The sequence below is a fragment of the Scleropages formosus genome, chromosome 3, assembly GCF_900964775.1.
Source record: "Scleropages formosus chromosome 3, fSclFor1.1, whole genome shotgun sequence".
Classification (NCBI taxonomy): Eukaryota; Metazoa; Chordata; class Actinopteri; order Osteoglossiformes; family Osteoglossidae; genus Scleropages; species Scleropages formosus.
In genome coordinates, this window is record NC_041808.1 from 27,710,085 (window position 1) to 27,733,323 (window position 23,239).

Below are 23,239 nucleotides of genomic sequence, written 5' to 3' on the forward strand. Positions count from 1 at the left end.
ACCACCTTCTGCGGGATTTTTCTTTGTGGGAAAGAAGGATGGGGGGGCTGCGGCTGTGTATTGAATATCGGGGTTTAAACGCCATCATAGTGCATTGTCCGCATCCCCTGCCCTTGATTTTGGCAGCACTCAAACAGGTTCACGGCTCCACCTGGTTTACCAAACTTCACCTTAGAAGTGCTTAGAATCTTATCCAGATACGGGAGGGGGATGAGTGGAAGACCGCCTTTAGCACCACCCTTGGGTTTTACGAGTACCTCGTCATGCGTTTGGCCTTTCAAGTTTGCCTTCTGTATTCCAAGCTTTTGTCAATCATGTCTTGGGTAACCTGATCAATGGATGCGTTCTAGTCTACCTGGATGACATTCTGGTGTTTTCCCAGACCTGGAGTCAGCATGTGAACGACATCAGGGTGGTTCAACAATGCCTCCCCCGGAACGGTCTGTACGTCAAAGGTGAGAAATGTTTGTTTCACCAGACCCAAGTATCCTTTTTGGGGTACATCCTCAATCGACGAGGAGTGGCCATGGATCCGTGAAAGGTCTGGGCCATACTGGAATGGCCACAACCCAAAACCCTGAAGGAGCTGCAACGCTTCCTGGGCTTTACAAACTTCTATTGGCACTTCATCCGTGGGTACAGCTTGGTCTCCACTCCCCTGACGGTGCTCACCTTTGGTAAGGGCCCGCTCCTAAAGTGGACAGAGGAGGCCCAACAAGCCTTCACTGGGCTCACGGTGCGGTTCACCTCTGCACCCATCCTCCAGCACCCGGACCCCTCGCTTCTCTTCATGGTCAAGGTGGATGCCTCCGTAGCGGGAGTAGGGGCTGTCCTGTCACAGTGCCAAGGAACCCCCTCCAAGCTTCACCCCTGTGCTTTCTTCTCCTGCAAGCTCAGCCCAGCCGAGCAGAACTATGACATCGGGAACCAGGACTTGTTAGCCATCAAATTGGCACTCAAGGAGTAGTGCCACTGGCTGGAGGGAGCAGCGCAACCCTTCCTGGTCCTAACCGATCACTGTAACCTGGAGTACCTCCAGACCGGGCGCCAGCTGACTCCTCGCCAGGAAAGGTGAGCCCTGTTCTTCATACGTTTCCATTTCATCGTCTCGTACAGACCAGGGTCGAAGAACACCAAAGCAGATGCCCTGTCTGGGATCGACGACCCTGAAGCAACACCAACAATCTCTGAAACCATCCTGCCCCCACAGTGTATTGTAGCTCCGGTGAGGTGGCGGTTCTTTGACAAGCTCTGAATGGCCCAGGCCACTGACCCTGGACCCCCCGACTGGCAGGCCGGGAAGGAATATGTTCCAACTCGGCTCCAACTGTCTGTCCTGCAATGGGCTCATGATGCCCTGGGAGCCAGACACCCCGGGGTGCGCCGAACACTCTCCCGCCTCCGGGGGAGGTTCTGGTGGCCCTCAATACCAGAGGATGTGCAGGAGTATGTTGGGGCGTGTGTTGCCTGCAATCAGGCAAAGACACCTACTCAGAAGCCTGCGGGCCTCCTCGAATTCCTGGCCGTGCTAACATGCCCCTGGACTCACGCCGTCGTGGACTTCCTACTCGACTTTTTAACTTAAGGTAGTCAAAGGACCATAAAGGGTGCAATGTCAAGTTCTAGAAAGGATGATTAGACATGGTCTGTAGGGGGGTGTACAACACTTCCTGGAGCAAGGCTTCCCCTCACACCCCTTTGGTCTGCTTCGCCATGGTCGTATGGTGTATTTTCATTAATTTACTAGCATAGGGAATGCCACGCTAACCACTGAACCATTAATTAATTATTGATTAAGGGTGATTATTGCAGCGGTGACACAAAGCAGTGCCAAGCCAGAGATGTGATTTCTCACTCCAGCGCTTCATTCATTGCAAATTGTAATTACTCAACAACACCACTGGTTGAAGGAGAATCAGGAGAGAGTTAGGAAATTAGAGAGCAAGAGAGGTAGGAAGCACTGAAGAGGAAAGTTGTAACTGGCATGAAGGGGTTTCCTAGCTGTTGATGATGATTAGTGTGTGCTGGTAGCCTGACTTCTGATCAATATATGCAAATGGTAATTATTGCAGAGATCCCACACACTTGTCTGCGAACTTGTTAACCTTTACTGGAGTCAGAGTAAACATGATATGAAAAAAAGTTCAGGTGAAAAGAAAAGGAGTTGAAGGGAAAGTTTGGGGAAGGGAAGGAAAGAGATAGAGAGAGGGGACCTTAAGGTATTCCATATGAGCAATGATATATGCAGTGGAATATGAAATTGGAGCAACACAGCACTTTGCAATGGAATACATCCTTTGTCCAGTCTTTTGGGACAGTGACATCTAGACTGAAAGGGAAAAAAGAGAACAAGAAAGAAGCCTTTTGTCCTCCGTGTAAATTTGCAACCTTTGAGGAGGTCACGCACACACAGTGTAAGGCTGCTTGTCCTGGGTGGGGTTGTGGCGGGCTGGGGCCTGGAACAGCAGCTTGGGCTGCGGGGAACACCCAGGGTGGGATGCCAGTCTGTCATAGGGCACCCCAGGCAGGACTCGAACCCCAAACCCACCACGCACAGGCCAAACTCGCCATGTCACAGCACCCCCCCAATCCCCCGCCTTGAGGAGTTAAACTTGATAAAAGGAAAAGCCAGGTAAGACAAGAAGAAGGTGCAGCAGTATCCCTTTCACTATTAATACTCATTTCAATTGTTTTTTATCATATTTGTGGTAAATTAGATTTTAGTTTGTGCCTTTTCATAATATCCCTACCTACACATCAAAATATCACAGAATCACTTCTGAAACATACAACAGCATTGTTATCATATGAAAAATATACTGTATGTTTGGGCAACTGCTTATTAGTTTGTCAAATGTTCATTTTCTATTGATTTTGTCAAGTTAAAATATGCTTTTTAAAAGCTATGACCTATGCAAGTAACTCTGTCTTCTAAGTAACATGATAATGTAAGAATTTTAACGTAATAATAACTTTAGCAGTTTATCATTTTGAGAGGTGATTTCTTCATAAATCTGCTTCATCATTTCTACTTATTGCAACCCATTGCAGCTCGTTGAAAGGAAAAGCAATGCTAAGCAGAAATCTTGGATCAGGATCCACCAAAGACGGAATGTGAATGAAATGTGATAAAATACAACCTGTCGGTTTTCGTCGCATGTAAACCGTGCAGCAATAGCCCTTGGCAAATAATGCAAGCAGTGGCTTGTACAAGCAGTTTCAGTCACTGGCTCTCTCAAGCCCTGATGTGGCATCCTAGTTTGTTGTTGTTGCTTCATCCTTAAGTGCATCACTAATGCCACCCCCCCCTTCCACCAGTCGTCCCCTGCTCTCACAGTGTGCTGCCAGGCACCTGGCACTCAGTGGCAATTATTGCATGTCACTACTTGTTTGTCCGTTCTTCACCCAGACTGTTCAAAGAAATTGATCAGTGGTGCAGTATCCATTATATAAAACAATTAAAAAAAGCCCATATAAAGAAAAAAGACCCCATCAAATAGCACATGAACCTATCAATAAAATGATGGACATTCAGAAAGGATGGCTTTGTAAAGCAATAGCCCTCATGTAGCTTTGAAGCCCAAACTCTATCTAACTCCATTCCCAGGAAGCTGATATAAAGTGTCCCAGTCTTCTGATTCTCCGATTCTCAAGTCTACTTATTATTTCTTCTGTTACTTGTTACAAAAAGAAAGTGAATCAGCTGGGGGGCAAAAGCGATGTATTAGTATGAGTCATTGCTCAAAAAACAAGTGCTATAAATAATAAAAGATGGTGAAAGACAGAAAGTTTTGGAACATACCTCATGACAGCAATGGAGATAATGATATTTTACATTTAAAAATCAATTCAGTCAGAATTACATATTCACAATATTGAAGCAATGTCAAAGCATTTCAAATGTATTATTCTTTCTTTAGGTTTTACTGGAGAATAAAAATAAACCTGACAGACATTTTAAGTTGCTTCTAAACATATTTGACGGAAAAAGTTTCTTGGCCTACTAATGTATATTGCTTTTGGGAGGTATTCTTAGCCCTCGTGTAAGAAGGTAATGTACAATGGAAACCACCAGAAGGGCTGATTTATGTTAAGGTCATCCATTTAGCAAACACTTTTCTCCAAAGTGACTTACAGTGCTGAGCTACCTTATAGTTATTTACACATTTATACAGGCAGACATTTTCACTGGATTACTTTGGGGCAAACACCTTGCTTAAAGCTATTACAGCAGGAGGAAGGAGTTGAACTTGTAACCTTTTGAGCCAAAGGCAGCAGCACTAACTACTGGACTACAAGCTCTACAATAAAAGCCTATACAAATATACCTCAACTTACGAATACCTGGGACCAGATGTCTACAACTTTGACCGGTTTGCAAGCTCAAACGCTGCCAGTCCATCACAAGGTAGGTGTGATGGGTAGCGCGGCTGCTGCACACCTCTTATGCGGCTCAGATGTAAGATTAAATCTAGCTGTCAGCATGATTTCTTTGGGTTTTCTCCTACAGTTCAGGGTTCTTCAACTGACCAACATCATAAATTGCAAGCAAAGTTTAAACTTTGCAATAGCCATTCCAAATCACTGTCCGCATGGGAAATCAAATTTTTACTAAAAATGGAATGCATGCTCAAACAAAATGAGGAGCTATGGCCACCACTGGAAAGTAGTGGATGAATTGGCACCATGCTTTTGGTTGATAAATAGTGCCATGATGCATAGTGAAGCAATAGCCATTAATCCTCAGAAGGAAACCCAATTTCAAGATTTAAAGAAAAAAAAAAAAATCTGGTCCTTTAAACACAGAGCATTTAAATTTAACATTTATAGGTTCAGAACAGTCAACTTCTGACAAAGTACACAGATTCAAATGGATTCAAACTTATACCCAAACAGCCCAGGCACCACCACTGTGCTGCCTAGGAATTCTGTCTTGTTAAATATTTCATTGTTTTTAATGATCCTAAACATGACATGAAAATTGTATTTTTAAGCATAAAAACTGAGTGGAATTTGATCTTCTGTGGATAATCACCCACACTACTAGGCTCTGTATTCTGCCTGTTGTCATCTTGTCCTCTCTAATTCATTCAGGTGGTGTCCCATTCAAAACTGATTTAAAGGAAAATGACAAATAATAGGCAAATGTTAAAATATGCTTTCCTCAGTCCCTACTTGGGCCTGTATTTTCATTCGACTGAGATTAAAGAAAAAAATGAAAAATTAAACATGACAAACCTGATTAAAAGTCCAGTTTCTTTTCCCCATTCTTTTTTCTTTTTTTCTGTTTGCTAGTGACCTTTCTCAGATTATTGCTCCATTTGGGTTCAATCAGGATAAGTACAGGCTATTTCATCTAGACACTAAGTGTGTGAAATAAGTGCCCTTGTCAGTCCTGTGAGTCCTTCTTTGACAGAATGATGATAGAAGCATCACATCCTTGGGAGAGTAAATGCAAACTGACAAGAGATGAGCCTTTAGATGCCGAATATAATACCAAATTGTGCTCAAAGTGTCATCATCTTGTCTTGATGTTTGAAGGGGTGGTTTGTTGGGAAGAGAAAGCAAAGACTTGTACACATCCTTCCCTTCTCATTACCCAAAATGTGTTTGGCCTCTAACAGCTGCTTTTTTGGACTAATGTCAATTCTTCCTCTAACAATGAATGTGTCAGGTCGACAGGATACAACATACTATTTACTCTGTGCTCTGCGTTTTTTTATAGTTTGTGTTAGTTGGAGCAGAAAATTATTTGACACACCTAGAGAAATGAACATTAAAAATGACAAAAATAAAGAGCAAACTCCCCACCAGGTTATCCGCGTTACAGAAAGGTCTAAATAAGAATAATAGCCAAAAATAGCAACAGTTACAGGCATTTGTTGAAGCTTGTTGCTACACTATCCTTACATTGCCAACTCCCATCACACTCACTCTGTCACAAAGCAAACCCTCAGAATACAGAACTTGCAGTCAGAACACATGTAAGCTGTTTATCTGCACTTCGTCTTATGCTTCTGATCAGTTTTACAGATACAGATTATTTTCCCATATTTTAAAACCACTAGACCTATATTTAAATGGCTGGAGGTGATGTTTTTAAATTCCTATATACCTTAGGTCCAGAATTCATGTGAATCAGAATGTATGAAAGATAAATGTGGTTTATCTCACAAACATTTAAATTTGGCATGTGATTGTGTTGTACACGGCATATTTTAAATAATAGATTAATATTAACTGACAACTTGATTCTTTAGATTACACTGTTTGATGCCGATGCAGAGGGTAAAAATTGTAAATTATTTTATTTGTAATTATAATGGTGAATGAAATCCCGGTACTGAGCCTTTTCTGGCTTTGCATCAGTTAACTGACCCTATTTGTGCCTTTTGCCTTTTGTTGCCTTAGAGCTCAAGCACTGCAATCACAACCAAGGATGACCCTTTTTTGGTTGTAGTGCATTGCACTGGGTGGGTTTAAGCACTGCAGTTTGCCCATGACATCTACCAACATGTTATTTTTCAGCCAGGCTGAATGAAGCAATTCTTTTGTCAGCTGCTCATGAAAGGTATGCTTTTTGACATAAAATGTCATCATTAAAACCCAATCAGTAAAAAAATAAGAAAAAAATTTGTGGTAGCCGTTCATTCCATTTTTGTCAGACTTGTAATGAAACATTATCCTGTTTTATGTGAGCTGTTGTCACATGGAAATTGTTATATTTATTCTTTAATTTGTAGTATTTAATTTTGGATAGCTGCTGATTTAGAAAACGTTCACGTATTTCATACTAGATTACATTTCCCATTTCAGCCCAGGAAGCTTAAAGCAACAGGTGTGTGAGGTTAAAGCAATAAGTAAAAAAACTTATCTCTAACATCCACTTTCCTCTTTTACACAGTAGTGGTCTTTTCTGGCCCATATGTCCATCTCAAAGAGTCAGTCTAGCCTGGCCTGCAGTCTAAACCCATCTCATCTTAGTCCTGCCCCATATTGTTATAGTCATTATTGTTGCCTCAGTATTTGTTTATCATTATTTAGTCATTATCAGACTAAATACTTAAAGAAATAAACTTTTAGTTTGCTGATTGTTTTACATTTTGCTGCAAAAAATGTATCATACATAATAATAATTGAATAGAGCGAGAGAGCGCATGTAATAGATGCTTTCTAATGTGCATGTATGCACGTGTTTGCCATCAGTTGAGGAAAATGAAATGTTTGAAGAAGCTTTATATCAAGTACACTGATTCAGTGAAATGCAGACAGAATGAAAAATGAGAAAGGAGAGATGTAATGAAATACTCTCTCCACTCACTATTGATAACTGCTTATTCAAGTCAGGGTCAAGGTGACCCGTCCCTATTCTTAGGGTATACCCTGGAACATGAAAATAAAAGAGAAAAAAGGGGTGACTAAATAAAACAAGACTCAAAAGTTATTAAAGAGAATTGTTGCACTGGTGTTTTGAAATGGTTACCATGCACTTTCTTTGGAGATTCTAGCTCAGGGATACTCTTTAAAAATTCATTAACCTAACAGTAGGAACTTTTTAAACACATTGCTTTCTGACAGGCTTGCAGACTTCACTCAGCGGGCCTCCTGCTCCTCTCCCCAAACATTGCCTTTCATAATGTAATCAGAGGAGAGGTGCTTTATGGGGATGTTCCGTATCAACCCAATGCTGACAAAGTGCAACTGACAGCAGTAGATAAGTGCACAAAACAAATCATGTAGCCTTGTATTTCATATTTCTTCTCCGGACCCTTCTTTTCATCTTCCCTTTTCCATTCACCTTGTCCTAGTTATTCTTTTCTAACTAGCGCTTCGAACCCCGTGTAACAGGTTGAATCATGCATTATTTACGTCAAAAATACCAAAGAGTGTAACTTTTTCTCTTATTACCTTCTTTTAATCCAAAATAGCCTCAATATCTGAAAGTTTCCTGCTGCTTGTGAGTGCTTTCTGGTGGCCGAAGGGTGGACTAGTTCAACGCGATTAATCCAGAGAGCCAAGCAGCTGGCCAAGAATCACCATAGCTAACCAAATTCCTGAGGAGGTAGGTCTATGTGATGCGCATGCTGAGAAGTCCCATGTTTAAAAGTGCTGCTTCCTGAAGCTTCGCCATTGACAGTAAGATGCTACCAGGATCCTAAACAATATGCATCTGCACACACTTGCTTTGTAGTTGTTTGTAATGTAAAAGCTGGGCACAATACTGCATATTAAACCTCAAAGCTAAAGTGTGTCTGAGAACACTGGGGTTTTACTCATACCTTTGGCCACTGTCTGAAACGCTTTCGTTCATGACTCCCTTACAGCTGCATGCCCAGTATTTGAAAGACATGTTGGAGGCTTGTCACAACCTTCCTATTTCACTTAAAATGCAAATGAAACTGCCTACTATAAGACTGTATGATGGGAAAATTTCGAACAATGTTAAAAATAAATTTATATTTAAAAGAAGAAACAAATACAAACTTAGTAAAATAGATCCAGTAAAAATAGTTGCAGGTCTACTGGCTAACAATTCAACATCTGTGACTGTCATCAGTCACAGTTTAAACAACACTAAACTGAACAAACTGGGAAGCAGTAGCGTAATGGTTGCCATTAGTCACTCTTGCTGTAGTGCTCTTGAGCAAGGCACTCACTTTGACATGTTCTAGAAAACAAACTAACAAACTACTAGTAGTAGTAATAATAATAATAATAATAGTAATGATAAGTAGCTTATTTTCAAAACCAAGTCAGCTGATTCAGGCAAAAATTCAACTAAACAAGTTGAAAATAAATTTCTTAAAAAAGCTGAAACTGCAAGACAGGTATTTTGTCTATTTCAACAAATTGTGATCCATGAAAGAAAAACAGCTTTGAAAACATTGCTATAAGGTTTTTTCCTCATTGATTATGAAATATACAGAATATATACACTTAAAGACACACATATGCAAAAATTAAATATAAATTTCATGGAAAAAGAGCCCACATTTGAATGTACTTGTTTGATCGAGTAGAAAAAAATATAGATAATAGTTAAATAGTTTATTTGCAATTCATAACAATTAACTTGTCATATTTTATATTACGCCAATAAACCAGGCCTATTGCAGTTTCACATTTATATTGAATCTTGCAAAACAAAAATGGTATGATAAAAATACAAACTTCATGTAAAATACCACATTTATCAATCTGTATAACTGTGAAGTGACCTTTTTCCATAAACATTTCTTTCATTTTTGCAGACAAAAAGCAGTCATCTCACAGTCATAGCTATCTTTTCTGAACAACCAACGAGACCTGGAAGAAAGTCACCTGCAGCTCTAACCACCATCAGTGATGTTTGGAATAACATGGCTCTGGAGGACACTCCCACTAGATGACAAAAATGACTAAGAAGCTATGCAGTTCTCACAGGTACACAGTGGTCACTGAGCCTAAGCCAGTGGTGTAGTTTTCAGCATTACAGGCGAAGAGCCTCAGGCTGAGAACCTTCTTAATCACAGCAAACACTAAGGTTTTGAGAGAAGAAACAATGGAATGTATAATATGTTATATATAGAAACTGATGATAAATGGTAAGAATGACTGTGAAACTATTATTATTATTATTATTATTATTATTATTATTATTATTATTGGACTAACATCCTGTTCCATCCACCTTGTGCCCAATATTTCTGGGATAGGCTCTAGGCCCTCTCAATCCTTACTAGGACGATCAGTCAATGAAAATAGTTGAATGGATATTATTACTATTTTTATTATTATTATTATTATTATTATTATTATTATTATTATTATTATTATTATTGTAGATTTAGTGTTTGTAGTAATTTCATAAATATTGTTCTCCACAATATTAGCATTGTGGTATTTATTAATGACAGCTAACATTTCAATATGATGCATTGTAATACACACACACAATATCTATAACTGCTTGTCCTGAACGGGGTCGTGGCCTAGCCTGCTGCATGACACCCCAAGGAGGACTCGAACCCCAGATCCACCACAGATCAGGCCACGGCCAAACCTGCTGCGCCGCTGCACCACCCCGTTCTAATATAAAGGTAGATTATTATAAATTCTTCTTAGTTATAATCATATTTACATTTTCTACATGTAATTCAAAACATTATTTCATACATAATATTAATTGAAATGTAATACACACACACACACATTTTCAGAACCGCTTGTCCCATACGGGGTCGCGGAGCCAACCCGGTAACACGGCGTAAGGCCGGAGGGGGAGGGGACACACCCAGGACAGGACGCCAGTCCGTCGCAAGGCACCCCAAGTGGGACTCGAACCCAAGACCCACCGGAGAGCAGGAATGTGGCCCAACCCACTGCGCCACCGCACCCCCATTGAAATGTAATATTTGTTTCATTAATTATTTATTATTCAGTTAATTAAAATTTTCACATGATTTTTTAAAGCTATTGATTACTAATTTTGTAGCAGAAACTGCAGAAATAATGACTTCCATAACTTTTACATTTTGGCCAGCTGATAAGAAACAAAGACCACATATATTTTAAGCAGCTCAGTGATTCTAGCTGAATTCTATGTATCTGAAACAAGCTTCAGCAGCCACAGGGCAGGGATCCCACACAGTATGCTGCACACAACCATGGCCAGGAGGACACACAGGGCAGAAGATGTGTTAGCGCTGATGAAGGGAGCTAGGAAGCTTGATGTCCTTGTTCGGCAACCAATGGCATGTCTGTCCCTGAAGCCAGACTGAACACACAGGTGTAGGAGAAGAGAGCAGATGGCATTATTCAGTCTAACAGCCCTTCAAGAACCTTATCCTGGTAAGCAGACCTTGAATTATGCTTTAAATGTTTGATTTCTTTCATTTTTCATTAGGTTCTACTTTAAACTCATTTTTGTGCTTGTGTAATATCTAGGCAACTGCCTGATGTTTAACTGTAGCGTTTTTCTTCCAGTTGTTTAGAATTGTGCACAAAGATCATGGCATGCAGCAGTAAACAATTTTGGCATGATCAACGAAATTAAAAAGCAAGCAACATTGGCGAAACTGGATTGCATTGGGTGACTATAAATTGTGACAATGAAAATCGAGAGAATAAAAAAAACTATGTCATAATGGGCTTTAGTAATGAAATTACATAATCATTTAATGCTGTTGCTTCTCAACTTGTGTGTATAAAATTTAGAATTTCAGTCTGTTTGCCACACACACTACAAAATAGGCTACTGAAACTATGCACATGACACTTGATATCAACCTGATATTTTTTTCATGACTTCTTGTTTTGAAGATAGAGGATTACTTTTTCAGATAAAAATAAGAAAAAACTGACAAAGTTCACTGTAAAACTGCCATCACAAAATCAACTCAAAAGTCATTTTATCCTATGGTTTTGTCTAATTTTTCAGATTAAAAATAATCAGTTCATTTAAAGTAGTCAATATAAACACCAGTACAGCTTAAAATTTGCTCCCCTTAAATACTTTAACTATATGAAATTTCCCCCAAAAAATTTTGCCAATATGTGCAATATTTTTAATCACTGCTTATTTTCGTCATTTTTCACTAATTTTTTAATTCGTTTTGATTTTATTGCATTGTTTTGTATCGCATTTGAATATTTAAGAATTCTACTGTATAGACAGTGGTGTTATTCTCGACATATTTACTGCTATTTATATGTGCAATGCTGTTTGTTCTGTATTTTGGAGCACTACATATTCATTATTGGTTTGTTGTATCATATTCTGGGATTTGCAGTAATGTTGTTATACTTGCATAATGATGATAAAAGTTAATTGCATTATATTTTCCATTACAGCTGTTTGTTTACTGTTAAAATTTTGATTAATTTGTGCGATACTGTGTTTTATAGTAACACCACGCAGATTCTCAGTCCTTCCAAAGCAATTCAAAACCACATGTCACAAAGCTTTACCAAACAAGAATCTTCTCTTGGCACAATTTAATGTGAGATTTATAAGCCAGATGAAATGTCAGATGTCAAAAGAAATGTAAGATTTTTCAATGAATGTTTGTTTGTTTCCCTCAGAACTTGTGTGTCCTAGATCCTTACATAAAAGCCATACTTTATACTTATATATATCTGTTTCACACTACATCAATGAGTCTATGAATTAAATGCAAAAATTAAAAAAAAAATACACAAAACGTATGTATGTGAATTAACAGTCTCTGCAGTTTTAAGCCATTGGACAGCCATGGTGTATTTACATAGAGCACCTGTCCCGGTATGGTGTGAGGCTCCTGAAACAGTAAACTATCTCAATAAATTGTAATTGTAATGTATTTTTGCTCATACAAATCCTGTAAAACAGCATCTGAAGAGTCAACCAGTTTTGACAACAAATGTGAAGTTAGTAAGACATACAAACATTTTAACAACTGGACATTTCCCACCAAAATGTTGGCTGTTTTATTCACCTGACAACCACTTGTCATTTAGGTTCTTTCAGCATCACAATGCAGGGACAATTATGTCGATCACTTAGGTACAGACAAGCGGTCCAAATACACACTGTAACTGCACAACATGCTCTAAGTTCCACTCCCTGTGTTTTAACTTTCTCAGAGAAACTGAGTTGGGTAGATTAACTGTCCACCCCATCCATGCAACTCTACTCCGAAACACCTATGGAAAGAGAACTTTTTGGAAGGAAGGAGTCAAAAATGCAGCATAGAGACCAATGTAAAGTACACAGGCATTTGAAGAAACGCCCATATTGTCAACGGTTGACCTTGCCTGGTAGGCGAGTGTAGGATGGGAGTTGGGGGGTAACCCCTTGTGCACTCACCACAGAGCGTGCTGTGGGGATCCTCATTGTCAGTAGCCTCAAGCGGCAGGAGCGGAGGCTCGTTCTCGCTGTCGGGGGTAGCCGCATTGTCGTCGCCCCTCAGCTCTGCCGCGCTCATCTCACCGCACAGTGTGAGCAGTGACTTGCTGAGCTGCCCTGCAATCATCGGCTCCTGGGAAGAATGGGACACACCAGAGGGGGAGGACCGAAAAACCTGCTTATCCTTCGTGTGTGTTTTTTGCTTTCTCTCCCTTGCTCAGTCTTTCTTTTTACCCTCTCTACTCACTCTCTCACCGCTCTCTCTCTCTCTCTCTCTCTCTGGCTCACTCACCCCCCACAGCTTCCTTATATGAGGCTGATGCTATTCCCACTGTTACTGTCAGCTGCAATGAAGTGAAGAGCTGTTACAGATCACACAACTTTTCTATCACTCCTCTGCCTATTAAAGGTGCTCCATGCCATCCGAGAGATTTATGGATGTCATATTAAAATCAAAAGAGCAATAACTGCCTGTTAACATTTCTCACACGTATGCACTATAAAGTTACACAAACTGCAAATTTGCTTGTGTGTGACTGGGAAGAACAATCAAAAATTTCTGCGTGTAATGATATGGTTAATATGTCACTCATCACAATGGGATTTATTGTGTTGGCACAGTGAGCATTGTGGGTGGCATGGTGGCACAGCAAGTAGCGCTGCTGTCTTACAGAGTCTGTGTGGAGCTTGCATGTTCTCCCTGGGTTTCCTCTGGGTGCTCTGGTTTCCTCCCACAGTCCAAAGACATGCTGTTCAGGTTCCCCCATAGTGTGTGAGTGACAGAGAGAGAGTGTGTTTCACTGATGTATGGATGAGTGCGCGCACGCGCGCGCACGCACGCACGCACGCACACACACATTGTCTGAACTGCTTGTCCCATACGGGGTTGCGGGGAGCCGGAGCCTAACCCAGCAAGACAGGGTGCAAGGCAGGAGGGAGAGGGGACACACCCAAAACAGGACACCAGTCCGTTGCAAGGCACCCCAAGTGGGACTCGAACCCCAGACCCACCGGAGAGCAGGACCCGGTCCAACCCACTGCGTCCCCCGTATGGATGAGTGACCCACTGTAAATAATGTCTCTTGCGGTGTAAGTCACCTTGGTGAAGAAGGTGTGTGGGCTGATAACACTGTATAGAGTTCATTGGAAGCTGCTTTGGAGAAAAACGTCTGCCAAGTAGATAAATGTGTTACTGTGAAAGCTGACTTCACTGATAAAGAATATTTTACAGTAATTTCATGAAGGTGTGTTTGTAGTAGTTTGGAAAAAAAAGAGATTTGCGGTTCTGTCCCACGCATTTTCTGTTCTTCACTCAGTAAATGCACAAAACTGATTTTACAAAGTCAGAATGGATAAAAATCCCTGAAGGCAATGACCAGCCCAGAAAGAAATCTGCTTGCACACTCAGCTTCACAAACATATTGCATTCCCTCCAGCAGACTTCAAACCAGAAAAAAAGCAAAATTACTAATTATACTTATTAGAAATTTCACCTCGCATTGATGGCAGGGTTGGCACTGTGGTACAGCAAGTAGCGCTGTTTTTTTCACAGCACCTGGGCGGTGCGAGAGGACATGTGTTTCATCACTCTGTGTGGAGTTTGCATGTTCACCCATGTTGACATGGGGTTATTCCGGGTCCTCCAGTTTCTTCAATCCAAAGAGATGTGCTTCAACTGAATTGATCAATCTAAATTGTATAATTACTGATTATTTGATGTATTTGTTTAATTTTGGGTGAAAAGGTGTCAACTAAACACTACATAGCATTCATGGGAAGTCACTTTGAAAAAAAAGTGCCTGCTAAACACACACTGACTGAGGCCGCAGCAAACCGGGGCCTAACCCAGCAACACAGGGCGCAAGGGTCACACCCAGGATGGCACGCCAGTCCATCGCAAGGCACCCCAAGCGGGACTCGAACCCCAGACCCACCAGAGAGCAGGCCCCAGCCAAACCTGCTGTGCCACTGCACCCCACATGACAGAAGTGACAACTCAATTTTTCCAAATGTTCAAACAAAAAAAAAAAATACAGACAGAAAACCCACTTCAGCAACAAGAGAAAACGTCTGCCCAGATGTCATCCACAGTTTTCCGAGTGAAGAAGAAGCTCTAGCTTGGGGTCACTTCAGAAGGCACGCACCTCTGAAGATACTTCTCCCTTCTGGCCTCCTGAGAGAAAAGCATCCTTCCATCCCAGTGTGTACCAAACACGTGCAGCAGAGAGGACACCAATCTCTCGATTTTCTTGCTGTTATTTATAGAGGTTTCTGCCCAAGTGGGTCTGAGAGGCACACAGGTGCCTGGCAGTCACTTGCCTGAGGAGAGGACAGAGGAAGTGGTGGATTGACTGACATCATTTGCACGCTCTCCCTACAGTGCTTGATGCTATCACACTCAAAGACCCCTTGTGATGTGTTTGCTGAGGGACTTCGATATGACAAATGATAATTAATGAAAATGTTAATCGATATAAGTAGGTTAGGTTGTGATCACATACAAAGTGAGTAGTCGGTGTTCCTACACCTTCCAGTAATGCAGCTTGTTATTGGACCTTAAACTGAGCACTTACACAGTAGCCTCAATGCGTCAGTGCACTCCTGCGCCCAGAGAGGATCCCGCTTCAACTCACCTACTTCTGGCGTTTATTGAGTCCTCTTCTGAATCCTTCCTTTTGAACAGTGTGATGGGTCACTGCAGGGCAGAAGAAATCCTTGACTGAACCCTGTAGACATTAAAAAAATTATCAGTATCTCTTTATTATTATTATTTATTCTTTACAGTCTACTGTCTGTTTGAAAGCTCTTACAAATAGTGGAGGACGTTCAGGGCTTTATTACAATGTAATTTCTACTGGCATTATGGATTGCAAGATATATGTTAAAGTGAAAAAAAAAACAAAAAAAAAAATTAGAGGATGTAGCAGGAGTGCAAAGGGACAAATGAAAAGCAGATAAAGGAGACATGTTCCATGGAAAGGCTTATACACCCCCACCCTCACATCTCCTCATCGCTTCCTTTTCCCCTTTCCACTCTCTTTTTTGCTGGAAGGTTTTATCATATCAAGCGAGCACAGTGGAGCTTTTTTAATGCTGACATTTCTCTTCCTGACAATCTCTAAACAAGTGGAGGAGATGAGATCCACACTATCGTCTTTCATCAACCTTTTCACTAGATGGATGCAAGAGGACCCACTCCCACTTCTTTTCCCACCATTAATTGCTTCAGTGAAGAGTAGGCCAATATACTGTACACATTGCAGCTCACTGGCTGTGGAGCAGGTACAAGGAAAAGTACTCGGCCGACTCCCCGCTGAGATGGGCCCAGTTATTATATGGACATAACAGATCCAAAGTAATTGATAATGGTATGAGTTGCACTGAATGCTATTGGAACTACATCAGGATCTCCCTTAACTTCTGTATGGCCTCCAGCATGTCAACCTTTCTAAGTGGTACAACCCTCTTTCACTTCATTACTGCTTGGATTCCCCTGGCTTCTTTTGCCTTTGTTACGAGTTGTCTAGGAGTGTAGAGGGGTGTAACAAAGTTTTTGTACCAAGTTATGAGTTGACAAGACAACAAATGGTGCGTACAATCAAGAGAGTATGTTTAATATTCTCGCGAAAGGGAATCAAAGTTTATATAATAAAGAACAAGAAAACATTACAAAAGTGAAAAGATTGCAATGGATATTCAAAAAACTAAGAAAAAGCCTAATTAAGCTGACAAACCACTTTCTAACTCCAACACAGAAACAAAAAAATGGTCAAAACAAAATCTTCCACAACCTTCCTAACTACACTACTTTTACGCAATCCAATGGAAGAAAACAAAAAAACAACCAAAAAGGTATACAAACAGTATAACAGCATAAGTGATACAAACAAAGGAATAAGCAAAAATAATAAAATAATCAGAAGGTAAACAGGAAGACAAAGGGTACTGTCAAAATCACACCAGAACAGGTTTGATAATCCACAAGGATGCTCTCCAGTGGCTTCCAGGAAGCATCCTTCCAATATCTGGGAAATCTTGTCTGTGACTCCAAATCCAAGTCAGAGGAGAGGAAAACCAAAAAGAAAACAAAACAGACACCTGCTGTGGATATAACACCTCCACCCTTAAGAACAAATTCATGTTCACTACATCCATCATCAACAAATGCTTGTCCTAAGGGTCGCAGCAAACCGGAGCCTTACCCTGCAATACAGGGCACAAGGCTGAAGGGGGAGGGGACGCACCCACGACTGGATGCCAGTCTGTCGGAAGGCACCCCAAGCAGGGCTCGAACCTCAGACTCACCACCCAGCAGGAAGCAGGTGAGCCACCATGCCACCCTCTACTCATTACAGTCTCTCAAAAATTTTTTACACCCATGAAAGAGTACTGGCTGACATATTTTCTGGTCTTTTCTCTTATGTTTTATGTCTAGATTGCAGTTTTGAACAATGACAAGAGTTATTTTCAAAAGACACTAGTTTGTTGTAGGTGCCAACCAAGTGTGTAGAGAATGTGTGGTCATGGGTTAACCTTAAAACATGCCTGTGATAAACATTTGGAGTAGTATATAAATAATATTTGGCAAAGTAAATATTTGGTAAGTAGGGGACGTGGTGGCACAGCGGGTTTGGTTGGTGCCTGCAAGATACACTGCACTAAACTCCCAAAAATAATTCTATACACCACAGAAACATAACGCACACTGGAGGGAAATTTACCTGAAACATACATTTGGAGGATACAACATGAACCCGGGGAGAACAAATTTTTCCACTTCTTTAATATATTTAATGAACAAAGTTATCCAACCCGCACTGGCACTGTGTGACAAGTAATTGCCCCCTTACACAACAATAACTGGTTACACCACTTGTAGCTTCAGTGACCCCAGCCAAACGCTTCCTGTAATTCAATATTAGCCTGTTTGAGGATTAAGGTTCATTTCCTCAAGAGATCCTCACTAAGGATTTGAATTAGCAATGTCCCATTAATTAAAAATCTAGCTCTTTAACCGATATGCTACATAATGTCCTTTTTCTGCTGAGTCTTCAAGACTTCTGTCCCATAATATTTGAAGTGTTAATGTGGAAATTATGGAGCTATAGGACCTTAGAGTATCCTGTTGCCCAAGGTATCATGTTATGGACTGGAGCATGAACTAAGTGTGTTAAAGATGAGAGGAGGTGATTTTTCCCATGAGTATTTTCTGTTGCAGAAACATGTCAGACCACACCACATCACAAAGTGAACAACGGTAGTTGAATATTTAATGGATGGCTGTTCCATTGAGCCATGACCAACTCATCGCTACCACTTGTATGGCTTCCAAGGCAATGGAAGGACAGGAGTGGTTTCTGTGGCCTTCTTCCATGCACATCTGGGTTGGGGGAAGAAACATAAACGTTCTGCACAACTGAGCTGGACTTGAATCCCACACCCACCAAGCAACTCAGGAGCTGTGAGGCACCAGCATTACTGGCTGTGTCACCCTGCCCCTGTGAATACTGAATCGCTGTGCCATTTCTATATACCTAGGATGATGTCCACATTATTTGATTAGAGTTCATTTTTATGAACACTACATTTAGCCAATGAGAGTAGTAATGATATACACTTAATGTGGACAGCAAATTACATGGAAACATTAAATAAAAAATGTACATATTTGTGTTGTTATGTCTGCCAAGCGACCCAAGGTGTTCAGCTGGGAACTATGTCTCTCACATCAAGATGAAGCAAATGGTTGAGTACCCTGCTTGTTTTTTTCTCTCTGTATCACTGCTAAGTTCCTATTATTGGGGTTGGATTAGTTCGCCACAGGCTTTGATGCTCCAGAAGGTCAGCTTGAGAGAGATCAATGGGCAAAAACAAATTCTTACTTACCCTCTCCAATCAATTCTTTTTTCATTCATTTGAAGTGGACCTGCTGGGTTTCATGATTTTCCGGCTTCCCAGAGCTTTTTGACGTACAACTTTAATAGACTAAGGTAACAAGGCATTTTTCAATATGGCCTACCTACTTGGAGTTGTATGGACATGGTAATCGCAAAGTGGAGACACACTGAATCACACATTGTGATTCAAAGATAGCCAAACTATGGCACAACCAAGTCAATAAAGTTAAAGAAAAGTCTATTTGAAACATGGAGCACGTTTCAGCAAATGGTGTGTAGATGTCAAGTTGTTGAAGTCCCACATTATCCACTACTAAGGATTACATGATTTATTTGTGTAGGAGCTGTATTTTTATCCCTGACGAACCAGGCTTTTGAGATTGACCTTTATATAGTTCTTTGGAGCCATTCATTCAACATACACAGGATAAGATGTTACATCCCATGCACATATATCAATGGCTGTACACAAGGCCAGTTCAACCTACCTCACCACCTTTCGGCAAAAACATTCGGTACTGTCATCATACATCTCCATGACTCAAAACCAAGGGTGCCAACATGAATATTTAATTGAGGTTATCAAGTGGGCACTGTCCTTCATCTGTGTTTCGCTGAGGTGCACAACACTTCAGGAAGGCTCAACAGTCTGGCATTCCATATCTGTCCCCCTCCACACACGTCAGATGCCCACCACCTACAACAAGGGCACCAGTTTCACAAACTGAAATCATCCCGATCAACACCAGCACCACACCTCTACAGATACTACCAAAAACTTCCTCCCACCGTAAGCCACATGTTACTTACCTTACCAAAATATTACAAACTTCCCTCTGACCTGCAACTCCAACCACCCTGCTCATTTCTCATCCATAACCATTGACTGGCCTTCTCACCAGCCTCAAAGAGCTCCTTCACTGCCAGCCTTAGCAAACAGCCTCTAACACCAAATTCCACCTACAGCAACATAACTGATTTAGCCACAAACCTCCTAATGTCTACCTCTACTGGTCTCTCATGAGCCCATCACCTGCAGCCCCTTGCCTCTTCCACCAAAGCGCACAATTTAACATTTTATGAAAAATGACACACCCAGGACAGGACACCAGACCGTCACAAGGCACCCCAAGCGGGGCTCAAACCCCAGACCCACCAGAGAGCAGGACCCATCCAAACCTGCTGCACCACCTCAGAATCCTCAGACTAATGCTAACTAACTAAATGTTTTTATAAAAACCAAATGTTAGAAACTGTAACAAGCTGAAAACTGGTAAAGCTGCTGCACAGTATCTTCCGCAACTTTTAGTGATCTGCCAAGTAACTCAAAAAATAAGAATACTGTCAATGTGTTTTGAATGGTACTATAGGTTCTCAGCCAAGGTTCTTAGTTTTGAAGAAAAAGGAGGGAAGAAAATATGTTCTTCTCTTCAAGCCCCACTTGTTTGTCCTGCAGGAAACCACTAGAACAAATCTTCAAGGGTTTAAGTCGTAGACAAATGTACTGCAGCAAGCGTGCACTACACATGTGTCTAACAGTTTCTTCATTCTAACAGTATTGCTTTGAACCACATACATTTTGAGAACTTGGCCATCAGAAAATGATTTATAATCAATACTGCCATCCAGAACGTGGGCCTTGAGAGAAGCAGAAAAAATCCTGACTTTTTTTTTTAAACTAACAAGGAAAAGGACTCTTTCAAAGATGTCTGCTTCCTGACCAGAAAGGAGATTTACAAGAAAATATTTTTAACCTCCACCACATTACTGACGTGACTGATAACTGTCCTGCAGAGATGCCCATCACCAAGGGGCTCCTCCTCAAAGTCAACTTCCCCCTGATGGCCTCCTGGGACCCACACCACTCACATTCTCGTGAAAGGTGTGAAAATCTGATTTCCTAAAAAGGATCAGTAATTCTTTATGAAGGAAGATGGTGGGATCAATAAATCATTGCTAACTAGATTGGAGGATTATTCTTCTTGGAGGTAGTACTTTAGAAACCTCTTGAAGAAGAATATAATTTAAAAAAAAAAATCAGTAAATGAAAAAATGAAAGATATATCATCCCTTTAGCAATCACTTTAACTGAAGTCTCAACATTAACATAATAAAATCAGCTTTTTGTATTCCTTGTGCTTCTGACTACAAACACCTCAGTTAGGTGATGCTTTCATACAAACCTCTTACACTTTTAGATTTACATATTTGCAATTTGAAACAAATTACAGCTCTTGAAAAAATAATTTTGTGCAAAATAAGGCTTATATAATGCTCTATTCTGAAAACACTCAAAGCATTCAAAAGGTGACAAATGAAGCAAGTGACAAACCAATACATATAATAGATTTCTGCAGATGACATTATGTTTCAGCAATAACTATAATTAAGGGAAGAGGAACAAAACAAGCATGCACACGCTCACGCACGCACGCACTCACTGTCTGAAACCACTTGTCCCGAGCGGGGTCCTGGTGAACCGGAGCCTAACCCAGCAACACGGGACGCCAGTCCATCGCAAGACACCCCAAGCAGGACTCAAACCCCAGACCCACCAGAGAGCCGGACCTGGCCAAGCCCACTGCGCCCCCCAAAAACAAACAAATAACCAAATAAATATTGTAATAAATATAAGATATAATGGAAAATAAAATTAAATTTCAATGCAAAATCTGATTTTCTGTCAGTGTCCTTAACCTCAATAATTATTTCACAGGAAATTCTATTGCAAATTTCTTAGTAAGTTCTACGCAGGAGCAGCCCATCTGCTGGTATAATAAAATGAGTAATGAAGAGCATTGTGGCATAATGGGATGCAGTGTTCTAACAATGGGCTTCTCTGATAATGTTTTTACAGCTAAAGGTTTTAATTATGCAGAGCAACACCAGCAAACACCCTACTTTCAAAAAGGTGGACGATGAGCTTAACCTAGACACTGCAGAAATACATTTGTCACATCCACACGCACCAAAGAAAGATACTTAAACCCAGCATCCTTCCAAATATATCTGTTACACTCAGTGTCAATTACTGGTGTATATCATTTCAAGAACAGTACCAAAGAAAGACACAGAACATGTGAATAAACAACACTCGACAATTCAAATATATGTTCCTCCTAAACTTGTATAAAGCAAGCATTGTCCTGTCTTGAGCCCTCTTTAGGGGGTGTGGTGGTGCAGTGGGTTGGACTGGCTCCTGCTCTCTGGTGGGTCTGGGGTTCAAGTCCTGCTTGGGGTGCCTTGTCATGGGCTGATGTTCAGCCTTATGCCCTGTGTTGCCAGGTTAGGCTCTGGCTCCCTGCACCCCTGTATGGGACAAGAAGTTCAGATGGTGTGTGTGTGTGTGTGTGTGTGTGTGTGTGTGTGTGTGTGTGAAATCCCTCTTTGATCACTGAAATCTGAATGAAATGTTCCGGTAACTGGCTGGGGACACAAGGAGGAAGCCATTGTTTAAACGTGCCATGTTTCCATTCATTTACTACTATTCCCGAGAGGCACAGGTACACGAGTGGATGTGAGGTGAAAAATTTGCATTTGTTTTGTTTTGTTTTTTTAATTTTGTACCAAAATTTGGAACAACGAGAATGAATAATTGTGACACATTCATATATAGATATTTTGCTAAATGTATTGCTAAATTATCATTAGTATTCTTTGTTAAACTGATGTCTTTGACCAAAGTGACTTACAGGCTTAGATATGGAACTTTACAATGATCTGCTCTGAAGGTATTATTCCTGGAGGGTAAGTGCTCTGAGCAAGGGTACTGCAACCAGGGAGATAGAGACTTTCAAATTTCTACAAAACAACCCTAAACACTATGCTGTCAACTTCCACCTGCTGAGAAGTATTTTCTATAGTTCGTATTGGATGCAAGACTCAATATGTCCAAATAAATGTGGAAAAATACATTACCTACCATGTTTATCCAAAGAAACCTACAATTCCAAATATAAAGCCAGATATTTTCTTTACTGGAGCAATTCAACTAAATAGCAGGTAGCAAGGCATTTTTTATACCTTCAGCTAATAACCTTCAGTTTAAAAACTCGAGTTTTCTAGACACAATATCACTTGCTGTGTTATTTTCTGTTTCTTTATTTTTGTTATGTTTTCTACAGCTATCGATTGTATTTTCTACAATTTCTGTCAGCAACAGAGCAAATACTGCCTGTCTTCATGTATCCAGCCAGTGAAAGTCGGTAAAACTTACTAAACTAAGTCAAACTCAATGAAACTTGATTCTGTAATAATAAGAGATAATTTTACAGTTATTTCCAACTGCATCCAGCTGTAATACCTTCCATATAGCCTACTGTATAGTTAGATTGGACAAAAAGGATGTAGCAACTGAAATTTGCGGTCCCGATACTTAAACCTGTCCAACTAAATCAATAACTGACTGTTTGAACGTTTTCAGTTCAGAACAGTGTATTGGTGAATGTATTTTTCTGTTTTATGTTGCTCCAGAGAT

General features: G+C 40.6%; 1 protein-coding gene across 1 annotated transcript in view; it reads right to left on the reverse strand.

The window, feature by feature from the left end:
* Positions 1-15,223, reverse strand: part of pou6f2 (POU class 6 homeobox 2) — an 80,025-nt gene extending 64,802 nt beyond the window's left edge. Inside the window, exons 1-3 of the mRNA XM_029250394.1 lie at positions 15,185-15,223; positions 12,827-13,049; positions 1,025-1,033 (exon numbers count right to left, since the gene is read on the reverse strand). Coding sequence (XP_029106227.1) covers positions 1,025-1,033; positions 12,827-13,049; positions 15,185-15,223 — 271 coding nt within the window. The remainder of the gene's footprint in view (positions 1-1,024; positions 1,034-12,826; positions 13,050-15,184) is intronic.
* Between the last annotated feature and the right edge of the window lie 8,016 nt (positions 15,224-23,239).